Here is a 14052-nt window from a genome sequence, read left to right on the forward strand (position 1 = left end):
CCCAGCAACTGTAATTATCTCCTCAGCTGGGCGTGGAGCCTTGTGAGCTCCACCCCAGTCTGTGCTGGATCGCTGACTTCATATGGCCTGTTTGAGTGCTTCATTTTGTTTTGTTTGTTTTTCGAGACAGGGTTTCTCCGTGTATTCTTGGCAGTCCTGGACTCACGTTTGTAGACCAGGTTGGCTTCGAACTTGCAGAGATCCCCTCTGCCTCTGAGTGCTGGGATTAAAGGCGTGCACCACCACGCCCAGCCAGAGTACTCAACGTTTCATTGAGACCGAGTCTTACCATGTAGCCCTGGCGGTCAGTGAGGTCTTCATTTTGTCTTTCCTTTGAGTGAATGCATTTTAACATCTTGGCTATATTTCCGGTTTTTTGTAGTTAGCCATCATTCTACAGGGTCTCTCTGTGAATTCATGGCTGTCCTGGAACTTGCTCTGAAGTATCAGGCTGGCCTTGAACTTGGAACTCAGAGATCCCATGCTTCTGTCTCCTCAATGTTGGGTTAAAGGTGCGTGCCACCCTTGCTCGGGGCAGTCATTTTTTTTTTTTTTTGTGTGGCACCAAATGCTTAGTAAGCAGTACTTACAGTGGGAGTAACCAGGGCTCTCGGCTTCCTCTTGCTGAGGAGGTCAGTGCATGCCGGGTGCAGGATGAACACTTTCTGTGAGCTACCTTGTTTGCTTCTCTTCACACCAGCCTAATGGTTAGGTGCAATTTCTCTATCATCCCCAGTTTAGGCCTGAGGATGAGGTGGTTCACAAGAAGGTGAATTCCTCAAGCCAGGGACCTAGTCAACAGCAAGGAGGGAATCTAAACACAAGTGCAGGCTGCTTCCAGAGGAAATGGATGGCAGAGGGCAAAACTGTCTCCCAGGACTTGAATGTGCCCGTGTGTGTGTGTGTGTGTGTGTGTGTGTGTGTGTGTGTGTGTTTAGAGGTCACCCTTAGCCCTATGCATGTATGTGTATGCTGGGGATGAACCTAGGGTGTGGTCCCTCAGGGATGCTGTCCACCTTTTTCTGAGGTAGGGTCTCTCACTGGCATGGAACTCATGGATTTGGCTAGGATGGATGGTCAGGAAGCCTCAGGAATCTTCCTGTTTTCACTCCAGCTTTTTTACATGGGCTCTATGTGGTGTGTGTGTGTGTGTGTGTGTGTGTGTGTGTGTGTGTGTGTGTGTGTTTAAAACCTCCTCATCTGTGCACAGCAAGCACTTTATTGAGTGAGCCTACCTACCAGTCTACCTCTTAGGACTTTTGAGGGCTCAAGGCAATTTCACATAGAGTGGGCCTGGACTATGATTTGTGTTCTATAGCCATTATATTTCTTCTCTGTTACTTGCCCTGGCTTCATTAGGGGAGCTGTGTGGGGAATTGGAGTGACCTAGATGGCAGCCAAGCAGACAGAGCCCGTGACAATCATTAGCCTTCGCAAGCTGAGCCAGTCAGCCCCAGAGTCGCAGCAGAAAGGTAAGACCATCCCCATCCCAGAAGGTGCAGCTTTCAAACCAGTGCTCAACATTGTTATCGTAATGAGGTGGGGCCAAGGTTGCAGGTCAGTTGGTAGAGTGCTCGCCTCACACGCACGAAGTCCTAGACTCGATTCTCAGTACCACATAAACTGGCTATGGTGGTCCATGTCTGTAAATCCCAACACTGGAGAGGTAGAGGCGTGAGGATGAAGAGTTCAGGGTCATCCTCTGCTACATAGGAGCTTGAAGTCTGTCTAGTCCGCACGAGACCCGAATGATAAATAATAATGTTGTACATACCTTCAAAGGTTAAACCCCAATCCTCACGGGTTCCCTTCCCACCCACGTGGTCCTCATCCTCTGCCTTCCTTGTCAGAGACAAAGACGTTCACGGTGGAGGATGCAGTGGAGACCATCGGGTTTGGGCGCTTCCACATCGCACTCTTCCTGATCATGGGCAGCACTGGGGTGAGTGCTCTCGGAGAACTTGTGCGTCTGCGATTCTGACCTCACTGGTTGGCATCAACTCTTCTGCCGGCCCCCAGCCCTGGGCTGTCCATTCCAGGGAGTGGGAGTCCTGGAAAGGATTTCCTCAGCCTCTGCAATGGGTCGGCTGGGGACAATGTGATGCGTGTGTCTGCTCTGGCAATACAAGGCTCATCGTAGAGGTTTACATTGAGCTGTTGGGATGAAGGGAAAGGACCATGCAGTTAGTTCATGTGGAGTAGACATGTGACTCTTGAACACGTGTGCATTGGTAGTATCACCTGGAACGCCTGCTGTTAGGAAGATTCTAGATCCCCTAAGAGACTCAGTCATTTCCTACCATCAGTGGCATACGTTTCTTCAAAATTCTAGGTGTTGTATGCTAGGCGTGGCGGATATATCTGTCATCCCAGCTGTTGGCAGAGAGCTGTAAGCGGGTGAGGAGTTCAAGGTTATCTTCTGCCAAGGGTTGAGTTTGAGGCCAGCTCCATGAGGTCCGACTTCAGTCCTTGGAGCTCATGTAAACGTGTAAGGAGAGAACTGGTTCCGCCACCTGTAAACTGTGACACATGCCCTCACCCCCCCCACCCCCACCCCACCCCCCACACCTTCCCCACATACACACACAAAATTAGGCTTTTTAAAAATTTAAAGTTGTTGAAAGGGCTCTCAGTGAAAGATCTCGCTGCCTAGCATGTGAATCCAACAAGACCCTGGGACAGATTGCCCCAGCCCCCGCCCCCAGCACAAAAATCAAATCAAATCAAATCTGTTTCTTTTGGGAAATGAGCTCTTGTTATGCTGTCCTAGGTATGGTAGGCTTAGGTGATGCCAATCCTAAGTATTTAATTCTCTAATAACTTTCACCAAATAGTCACTAACCAAAAGCAGCAAATGATACATGGGTGTAATCCCAGCACTTGAGAGGAAGAAGCCGGAAGATTGGGACTTCAAGGCTAGCCTCGGCTACATAGCAAGTTCAATGCCAGCCAGTGCTACTTGGAACTGTCCCAAACACAAACAAATAATAAAATAAAAGTGACAAACAAAACCTGGGTGTCATGGCTTGTGACTGTAATCCAGACACTTAGCAGGCAGGGGCAAGGGGACAACTGTGAGACCAGCCTAGGCTACAGAGTAAAATCTTCTCTAAAAACACAACACCAAGACAAAGACTCAGAAAAAGAGTCATACAACATGGAGGCAGTCCACAAGTTCTAGGGCCTCTTTCCAAAGCTGTGTGCAACCTCAGGAGGGAGGTTGGGATAGAAAGGGATACGCCAGAAATATCATACCCCTCCTTTCATGATAAAACACCATGCAACTCAGAACCCTTCCTTACTGGCAAAGAGAAGATTCTTGCAGTGTTTTCACAGTTCCATACACAAGGGCCACAAAGATGTGGGGCAGAGGGGTTTTTACTGCCTTCTGTTATGAGAGTAGGATTGTGTTACTCTGAACTAGTGTGTTTCCTCTGGGACAATGTAGACATTTGGTCCTGATAAACATCACCCACCTGTTTTGCGTTACTATGGAAGAGGAGTTTACCAAGTCGGACTTCTTTGAGATGGCCGTGCAATCTAAGTTCTGTACTAAAACAGCCTACTATCTGAACTCCGGTCACAGCCTCTAGTGGAGACAAGCCACACACTAGCCAGAAAACCCCAGTGCTTAGGAATCACTTCTCCCCCTCTTCATGCCAGGCCTCCACATCACCATAGTAAACAACTCTGTGACTGTCCCAGTGGCGTCATCAAGAAAAATGTGTTCTCTTCCGGTATTTCTCCTTCTTCTTCCTGGAGCCCTTGTCTGTGTCTTAGCATTTATCCTGTCTTGCAGATACACAGCCTCAGAGTTGGCTGGGCATAGTGGTAGGTGTTGTAGTCCCAGCAATTTGAGAGACTGAGGTTTGAGGATCCTTGAGGCCAAGAGTTCAAAGCCAGCCCTACCTCAAAAACAAAAATCAGGATGTGAGTACCTGAGTCTACTCCCAGCATCCGTGCAAAAGCTGCATTCAGTGTGAGTGTACCTGAAATCCCAGAGCTGTGGAGAGGGGCAGGTGGCAGGATTCCTGGTTTAGTAAGAGACTCTAAGAAAATAAGATTGGGCTAGAGGGATGCCATCTGCTGCTCTGGCAAAAGACCCAGGTTTGATTCCAGCACTTACGTGGCGGATTACAACCATCTACCTCTCCAGTTCCAGGAGATCCAATGCCACCTTCTGGCTGCCATGGCTCCTGCATACACAGATACACAGGCATCTACTCAGGTAAAACACACACACACACACACACACACACACACACGCACACACACACACACACAATCAGTATATATACATATGCATATGTAATTTTAGTATACATGCATACATATATATTAGTACATATATGGTAGAAGTGACCCTCCCTGGAAATGTTATACCCACACTTGGGTATGATTCTTTCTGCAACTCCTTTTTTAAAAAAATTAACTAATTAATTAATTATACAGTATTCTGCCTGCATGTACACCTGCACGCCAGAAGAGGGCACCAGATCTCATTATAGATGGTTGCCAGCCACCATGTGGTTGCTGAGAATTGAACTCAGGACCTTTGGAAGAGCAGCCAGTGCTCTTAACCACTGAGCCATCTCTCTAGCCCCCTTTCTGCAACTCTTATTTGAGAAGCTCATCCCCATGCCATCAGTCTGGTTTTGTTTGTTTTTTAAAACCTAAGTCACCTATTTCTAATCATTTGTTTTTGGCATCCTTTTTCTTTCCCTGGGGAATAAACCCACTCTAAATTGGAGCATAGGCTATGGACAAAACGTTAATTGTTGTTGTCAGTTTTGCTAAGCTGGGAAGAGGAGCCTCAACTGAAGAACTGATCCCCTTAGATTGGCCTGTGGGCACGTCTGGGGGACCCGGCTGACTGACGCAAGGGTGGGTGGATATGCAGCTCCCTATGGATGGCCCCAGCCTTGGGTAGCCAAGCAAGCCTATAAATGGCATCCCTCTGTAGTCTCGGCCTCCAGGTCTCTGCTTTGAGCTCCTGCCCTGGCTTCTCTCTGTGATGAACTAAGACCTGTGTGTTAAACAAACCCTTCTTTCCCTAGTTACTTTTGGTCATGGTGTTCACCACAGCAGCACAAAGCAAACCAGAACACTAGTTATCTGTTCTCTTCTTGAGATGCCCGGTAGTGCGTCCTACAACTTCCGTGCAGTAGACATCACTTCCTGATCATGAACTCCTAGCTTGTGCCTGTTGCTTTATTGTTTTCCAGCCTTCAGAAACTTTGCCATCTCCTTGAGATCCCAACTTCCTGATGGTGGAAGCTATTTCAAAACCACATTTGCAAACATGTGTCCTAACACCTGCAAAATATGCTGAGGCTAGCCAGGCTTACCCACTAGCTAAGTGACTGGACCCTCAGTCTGTGCTGCTGAGCAAATGCACAGGTCAGCAAAATCACATCTCCAGTTGTCCCAACCTGAATATTACATCTATATTGCATCTATGAAAGCTAAGGATCTACTATAGGTATTTACTTTCTTTTTGTTGTGTTTCCGGTTTCTTGAGTCAGAGTCTTGATACAAAGCCAGTGGTTTCAAACCCACAATGCTCCTGCCTGGTGAGATCACATGTGTATGCTACTGTGACTGGCTCTACCGGGGCAGCGGTTCCCAACCTTCTGAATTCTGTGACCCTTTAATACAATTCCTCACGTTGTGGTGACCCCTCTCCCAATCACTGCTGCTTCGTAACTGTGATTTTGCTAATGTTATGAATAATAATGTGTTTTGAAAACAATATTTGCATATTCTGATAGTCTTAGGTGACCCCTGTGAAAAGATCCTTCAACCTCCAGGTTGAGAACTGCTGCTCTAGGGGAAAGAGGACATTGGAACTAAGGAAGGTGACAGGCGTGTGTGGAGGTGACATGAGCTGGTGTGGAGATATAGCATTGTCTTTTATTTATCTTTCAGGTTGTGGAGGCCATGGAGATCATGTTGATAGCAGTTGTATCTCCTGTTATCCGCTGTGAATGGCAGCTGGAGAATTGGCAGGTGGCATTTGTCACCACGGTGAGTACCTGCTGTGTGAGCCCCATGAATGAACAATCCGAGGGCCCGGCTTCCTTTCCAGAACTGAGGGCCAGCCCCCCACCCCCACCCACAAGGAGAACTGCTGGCCTCCAAAGCTCATGGCTAGATTCCAACGTAGTTAGCATTCAATCTCTCTCTCTCTCTCTCTCTCTCTCTCTCTCTCTCTCTCTCTCTCTCTCTCTCTCTCTCTCTCACTCCAGTGAATAACCCTGACTAGCCAAGCATTCCTAGCAGATGTTCTCCCCTCAGTAATTCTAGAACAGTCTCACCTCCATGCACTGCCATTAACCACAGCCCCAGGCCCTCCTCCCTGGCATCCAGTCCTCTAGCTGATCCACTGGTCCTCAGCATCCACCAAAGCAATAAGCCCTCCCTGAAAAAGACATTTGACACAGTATGTTTTACACATAACCAGCCACTAGGTGTAAAGAGATATATGATTTTGTGTTCCAAGAACTGTAAGGAAATATGGCTGAAGGGCCAGATACCAGGAGGCAGTGTGTAGAGGTGAGACTGTGTGCTCTGGAGTTACTGCGGCAACATCAGCCTAGGAGAAGCCCAGGGTGATAGAAAGAGCTGACATACTTGTCATTAGAACTGTTTTTAATAGAGACAACATGTAATACAGAAAGCCATTCTAGGATGTGGCCAGGCTGAGAGGACTGTCTGGGAGGCAGGAAGGTGGTGACTTGTAGCAGTCAGATGGCAGAAGCTTTGAGGGTGAGATTCTGTAAGACAAGGTTAGGGATAGTACCTGAAAGTGATTGTGGAAAATTCTAGAAGCTCTCTCTTTGTCTCTCTGTTCCCTGGCTTATATCCTTGTGTCTTAAGTAAGGTTTTATTGCTGTGAAGAGACACTATGACTGTGGCAACTCTTGTAAAGGAAAACATATAATTGGGGCTGGCTTATAGTTTCAGTTACACTACCATCAAAGCAGGAAGTGTGGCAGTATGCAGGCAGACCTGGTGCTGGAGGGGCCAAGGGTTCTATGTGCTTATTTGAAGGCAGCAGGAGACTGTGCGTTATGCTGGGTGTAGCTTGAGAATATTTAAGACTGTAAAGCCTGCCTCCACAGTGATACACTTCCTCCAACAGGGCCACACCTATTCTAATGAGGCCACGCCTCCTAATAGTGCCACTCCCTACGGGCCAAGCAAACACAGGAGTCTCTTCATGATGCAAAATGCATTTCATCTAACTTCAAAAGTCTCCATAGTCTTTCATAGTCTCTACACTGCTTAAAAGTCTAAAGTTTAAAGTCTCTTCTGAAATTCATGCAATCTCTTAGCTGTAATCATCTATAAAATAAAAAAGCAGACCACACTCTTCCAACACACAATGGCACAAGATTTATAGTACTGTTCCAAAATGGAGCATAGTGAAAACAAAACAAAACAAAACAAAACAAAAAAAAACTGGACCAAAGTTAGACCCAAAGCTGGCTAGGCAAACTCCAAACTCTGCATCTCCATGTCTGATGACAAGATGCTCTTCAGGTCTCCAGTTCCTTTCAGCTCTGTTGACTGCAATCCATTTCATTTCTTTTTCTTGGGCTGGTTCCCTTCCCTGTTAGCAGCTTTCCTCAGCAGGTGTCCCATGGCTCTGGCATCGCTAACAGCTTGGGGTCTACAAGCATTATAGACTTCACCTTCACACCTTCACACCTTCACATAATGGTCTTTCTAGGCTTCCACGAAAAGGCCACCCCTGCTACACACCTGGCCTCAGTGATTTTTCCTTAGTTGTGGAGGAACTCCTTTCTTTCTTCTATCCTTGACTCTAAAGCTAGAGCCATGTGGCTGAAGTTGCCATGTTCTGCTGCTTGCTGAGATCGGAACACGGCTCCCTTCCTCTATTGCATCTTCACCAGCTTTCTGTTTTCAATGATTTCCTTTACTGCCTAAGCTTGAATGTCCTGGAACTTGCTCTGTAGACTGACTTTGAATCAGAGATCTCCATGCCTCTGTCTCCTGAGTGCTGGGACCCAAGCTGTCTACCAAACCCGGACCTAAATTGTTCCTTAATTCCTTTTCACAAATTAGAAGTTTATTTGGGTGGGGCCTTGCTCTGAAGTCACTACTCCCTTGATTTAATTTAATTTAATCTCTTTAATCTGATTATCTAAATTATTAGCTAAACAAGATTTAGCTCCATTTCACTTTCTGGTTCCCCTTTAATCCTTGAACCATGCATTTTGTATTTTTTCCTTTCTAAGTTTACTATGTTTCATCAAAATTCTCATCGTAAAAGTGGACTACAGAAGCCGGGCGTGGTGGCTCACGACGTTAATCCCAGCACTTGGGAGGCAGAGGCAGGTGGATCACTGTGAGTTCGAGGCCAGCCTGGTCTACAAAGTAAGTCCAGGACAGCCAAGGCTACACAGGTTGTCTCGGAAAAAAAAAAAAAAAAAAAAAAAAAAAAGTGAACTACAGGATAGAATCTATACTAGGCTGTTTTGAGATTTCCTTTGCCAATGTAATTAGTATAAATCTCTTCACTTTAGCCTCAGGCATATTCTTCAGACAAAGGCAAAAAGCAGCCACATTCTTCATCAAAATATCAGAAGAATGACGTCTAGGCAGCATACTAAAATTCTTCTCCTTTGAAGCCTCTTGAGTCAGGCCCCCACAGTTCAAATTCCCCTCAGCACCACTGTCTACCACGCTCCTACTAGTATGGCCCATTAAAGCATTCCACTGCTTTCCAATCCAAAGTCCCAAAGTTCCTCTTCCTCCCAACAAAAGCATGGTCAGACCATGGTCAGACAGCATTGTCCTGGTACCAACTTCTGCTACAGTTAGGCTTTCATTGGTGTGAAGAGTCACCATGACTTGCAGCAACTCTTATAAAGGAGAACATTTGATTGGGGCTGGCTTACAGTTTCAGAGGTTTAGTCCATTATCTTCATGGCAGGAAGCATGGCAGCTAAAGGCAGACAAGGTGCCGGGGAAGGAGTTGAGAGTTCTATATCGACTCCAATGCAACAAGCAGAAGGAGACTTTGTCATACTAGGCATAGCTTGAGCATGTAGGAGACCTTAAAGCCTGCCTCCACAGTGACATATGTCTTCCAACAAGGCCACACCTACTCTAAGAAGGCCTAATAGTGTCACTTCCTGTGGGCCAAGCATTCCAAACACATGGGAGGCGCCTGATTCAAACCACTGCACCTTGCAACCTTGCAAGGATATAGAGAAAGGAGTGGCCCTTTCTTGGTGGGGTAGTGGGGACAGATGGCTGCCTTTCCACTCACTCTTCTCTGAATTTTGATCTGTGGTAATGCGTAGTAGTACATCCAAATCCTGCGTCTATGTATGTCTTGGAGGATGGAACGCTTGGAGCCCATATGTGTGTCCAGTCACAGCCGCACATCTGGCCTTTTCTGAAAAAGCAGAAGAAGTGTTTGTAGCACTTAACTCGAAAAGCTGCCTTTTCTTTTGTGTTTGAGACAGGGTCTTACTGCGCAGCTCAGGCTACCTCCATCTTTCATCTGCACTCACCCAGTCAGTCTCCTGAGGGATGGATGGGATTACAGATGTGCTGCTGTACTTGGCCGAATCATGTTTTATATTAAATGGACGAGCAGAGCTCCCCAGGGAGGGAGGGAGAAAGGGAAGGGTGCAGGAGAGGTGAAGTCAGTGTCCTGTTGCTATGCAGGCTCCCAGCAGGGTTTACACAGGCTATGAATCAAGGTTTCTGTCCCAGAAATTAGAGAGCCCAGGGCAAGAATCATGGGGGAAAAAAAAAATCATGGCTTCTATAACTCAAGGATCTATAGGGTGAAAACTGAGACACTGAATAAAAAAAAGCGAAGAATACACCAGGAAACAGAAAGACCTTGTGCTCATGAAGTGATATAATTAACCCTGTGAAAATGGCTATATTGCTGAGGGTGGTCTGTTGATTCACTGCAATCCCCATCAAAATTCCAATAGTACTCTTTGAAGAACTAGAAACAAAAATCCTAAAATGAATGTCTAAATACAAAAGACTCTTTGTGGGCAAAGCAACCCCAAGCAGGAAGATTAATACAAGTACCTGATTTCAAATTACATTACAGAGCCACAATGACAAACACAGCACAGTGTTGGCACAAAACCGACATGTGGACCAAGGGCGTACAACAGGGGGCCCAGAAGTAAACCCACACAGCCGTGGCCATACAATTTTTGAGAAAGATGTGAAAAACACCCATTGGAAAGCATATAATCTTTCTGTAAGTGGCGCTGGGAAAACTGTGTCTGTATACAGAGAATGAAATTAGAACTACATCTCACCTTGCACAAAAATCAATTCCAAATGCATCAAAGATCTTAATATAAAACCTGCAACACTGACATTGCTAGAGGGAAATAAGAAGAATACTTCAAGACGTAGGAATCGGCAAGGACTTTCTGAAAGACTCCGGCAACACAGGAAATAACCCTGGTTGATAAGTGGGATTCATGAAATTAAAAAGCTCCCGTAGAGTGATGGAAGCAATCCGCAGAGTGGAGAGGCAGCCCACAGAAAGGGAGGAAGTCTGCCAGCACAGACAGAAGGCTAACATCCAAAACCATGTAAAGAACGGAAACAAACAAACAAGCAAACCAAAAAAAAAACCAAAAAAACCAAAAAACCAAAAAACAAGACCCCAACCACCCATTCAGGAAGTGGTCTAGTATACTGAATAAACAGTTCAACAGTTCTCAAAAGAAGAAACAAAATGGCCAATAGACATCTAAAATATTCAGCATCCTTAGCCATCAGAGAAATGAAAATTAAAACTACTTTGAGATTTCATCTCACCCCAGTCACAGTGGCTGTCATCAAGAAAACAAATGTTGGCATGGATGTTGGGGGAGGGAAGCCCCTATTCACTGTTGTTGAGACTGAGGTAGCCACTATGGAAATCAGTACAGTTTCAACAAAACAAAACAATCCCCTCCCCCTCCCACCCCCTGGCCAGGAAACTAGAACTACTTTATAATCCAGCTATATAGCTCCGGGCCATACACGCAAAAAGTACCCTTGGAAGATTGCTGCACTGTGCATCCCTGCTAGAGGTAAAATTGTTCTAGATGCCCATCAGCAGATGAGCGCATGAGAAAGCGTTGAACATGTATACAATAGAACTTTAACCAACCATAAGGAAAAAAGAATCACGACGTTGTGTGGAGATGTATGGAACTGGAAATCATCATGTTGGGGCCGAGTATCCCAGCCTCAGAAAAATGCCACATGTTTTCTTTCATGTGTAGCTCTTACATTCTAAATTTTTAAATATGTGTTTAGGGCAGATACTTCTCATGGAGCTAAGATGAGGACTGTGAGAAGGGAAAAAGATGTCTTGGGAGGTTTGGGGGAAATAAAAAATGAAGGTAATAGAATACGTGTGACATGACAGCAGGAGGGGGGAGGAGAAGGGGCCAGCAGGGATCAGGGGGAGGAAGGAAAAGTGTAGGGAAGGAGGGATCATAGAAAAATAAAAGAGGTTGGGGCTGAAGAGGTGGCTTAGCCATTAAGAACACCTGCTGCTCTTGCAGAAGACACAGTTTGGGTGTCACAAAGTTGATCAGCTCACAACCACCTCTAACTCCAGCTCCGGTGTTCTCTTCTGGGCTCCTTGGATAGCCACATGCACATGTGCATAACGCTCTCGCCTCTCTCTCTCTCTCTCTCTCCTCCTCTCTCCCTCTCCTCTCCAGCTCTCTCCATCTCTCTCTCACCTCTCTCTCTCTCTCTCTCTCTCTCTCTCTCTCTCTCTCTCTCTCTCTCTCTCTCTCACACACACACACACACTTTTTAAAAAGAGTATGAAAATGCTATAACAAAACTCTTTGCATACAAGTTGTCAAGCCGGGTTGGTGGCGCACACCTTTAATCCCAGCACTTGGGAGGCAGAGGCCAGCCTGGTCTACAAAGTGAGTCTAGGACAGCCAAGGCTACACAGAGAACCCCTGTCTCAAAAAACCAAAACCAGCCAACCAACCAACCAACCAAACAAGCAAAACCAAAAAACACGTTGTCTGCTCATTGAAATAATTTATAGAGTAGAATATATGGGAACCTAAGATTCTTGGTTTGAGCTGCAGCACAAAAGTGGTGTGGGGCAAACATGCATGTGTGATGCCTTTCCATCAATTCCTTGTAAGCCTGTCTTATGAGGGGTAGAGAGGAAGAGAAACAAATCAGGCAGCAGAGAGAGACAGATTTTTCCATGAAAAGTCTGGAAGCAAAGCTGACATTGTAGCTCCGATTTCCTGGGGGGCTTTGGCCAGGGGGTTTTCCTAGGGGAAAAAGCAATTGACTGGAAGGCAGGGAAGTGGGTACTAACTGCATAGGCATACACATAGAGCCAGGGCTGAGTGAGATGCCTGACAAGAGAGGAAAACAAGGTGGCTCCACCTTAGGATTTGTAGCTCAGACATTTTGTGTATTTGTTTGTTTATCCTGATATGGTTGGGTGGGAATGAAAACCAGGCGGGGTCTCAGTAAGACTGAGACCCAGACCAGTTTGTTTATTTATTTATTTATTTATTTATTCATTCATTCATTTATTTTGGTTTTTTGAGACAGGGTTTCTCTGTGTTAGCCTTGGCTGTCCTGGACTCACTTTGTAGATCAGGCTGGCTTCAAACTCACAGCGATCCGCTTGCCTCTGCCTCCCAAGTGTTGGGGGGTTAAAGGCGTGCGCCACCACACCTGGCTCCAGACAAGTTTACTGCAAGCAATCAGAGTTTTTATATGCTTATCAGAAACAGAAGACAATTGTAGTTTGTCAGGATACAATGATGCTTGCAAGCTATACAGGGTACATAAGATTAATGACTAATCAAGACTAATTGCCTAGCCAAGTTCCTATATGCTTCACTGACTTCTAGGGATGCCAAGAGACACAGGTGGCCTGAATGCTCCACCCGCTGAGGGAATGCCTCACTGAAAGCCACTTAGTGCCCCAACAGCCACAATTTGAAACCTGGAAAACCTATGATGCACGCCTCTCAAGGCAGCTAGACCAGGCCAACTCTATGATTCTCCACCTGAATGTAGCCTAAGCTGGTGTCCAATACATTATGTACCCAGGGATGACCTTAAATTTCTAGCCCTCCCCCCCTTTTTTTTTGAGACAGAGTTTCTCTGTGTAGCCTTGGTTGTCCTAGACTTACTTTGTAGACCAGGGTGGCCTCGAGCTCTCAGTGATCCACCTGCCTCTGCCTCCTGAGTTCTGGGATTAAAGGCATGCACCACCACACCTGGCCTTTCTGATTTTCTATTTAAAAAAAAAAAAATTATGTATGTGAGTGCTCTACTTGCATGTATGCCTTCATGACAGAAGAGGGCACCAGATCTCATTATACATGGTTGTAAGTCACCAGGTGGGTGCTGGGAATTGAACTCTGGACCTCTGGAAGAACAGCAGTGCTTTTAACTGCTGAGCCATCTCTCCTGTCCAATGTCCGACACTCTTGCTTCCACTTCCAGAGTGCTAGGATTACAGACATGAACCATCATGCCTGATTTTATGTGAGGCTGGGGATGGAACCCAGAGCCCTACGTGTGCTAAGTGAGCATCCTACCACCTGAGCCCTAGCCCCAGCCCTGGAGAGTTTGTGAGTGGATAATCAATTTAAGGTGCTCATTTCAAGTTTGTGTGTCTTTGTGATGTTACAAAGGAAGGCTGCTTCGGTGGCACCACGTGTGTTGGAATGAGACATGGTGGGCATGAGCGGGCATGGCGGGCTCACGTCACAATGGAAAGCCCAGCTGAGGCCAGTGTCTGTGAGAAGGAAAGCAGTCCCCTGTTCTGTGGACCTGTTTCCACCTGGGTCATGTTGGGAAGGCATGTTTGTAAAAGAACTACAGGCACTGGCCTCAGGAGTCTGCCTGTGCCCCCTGAGCCCTAGAGTGCTTTGGGAAACTCATCTCTAGTCTAATTTTAGTTAGGATGGCTAGGTGCTTAATGTAGCAAACACACGGCTTTCTGGGGTATTTTGCTTAGAGCATTGCTTTTCTTCACCCTGA

General features: G+C 46.2%; 1 protein-coding gene across 1 annotated transcript in view; it reads left to right on the forward strand.

The window, feature by feature from the left end:
* The first annotated feature begins 1390 nt into the window (after positions 1–1390).
* Positions 1391–14052, forward strand: part of Svopl (SVOP like) — a 50654-nt gene continuing 37992 nt past the window's right edge. The window contains exons 1-3 of the mRNA XM_051152443.1: positions 1391–1472; positions 1851–1942; positions 5929–6027. Coding sequence (XP_051008400.1) covers positions 1391–1472; positions 1851–1942; positions 5929–6027 — 273 coding nt within the window. The remainder of the gene's footprint in view (positions 1473–1850; positions 1943–5928; positions 6028–14052) is intronic.

The sequence above is a fragment of the Acomys russatus genome, chromosome 10 (assembly GCF_903995435.1).
Source record: "Acomys russatus chromosome 10, mAcoRus1.1, whole genome shotgun sequence".
NCBI lineage: Eukaryota > Metazoa > Chordata > Mammalia > Rodentia > Muridae > Acomys > Acomys russatus.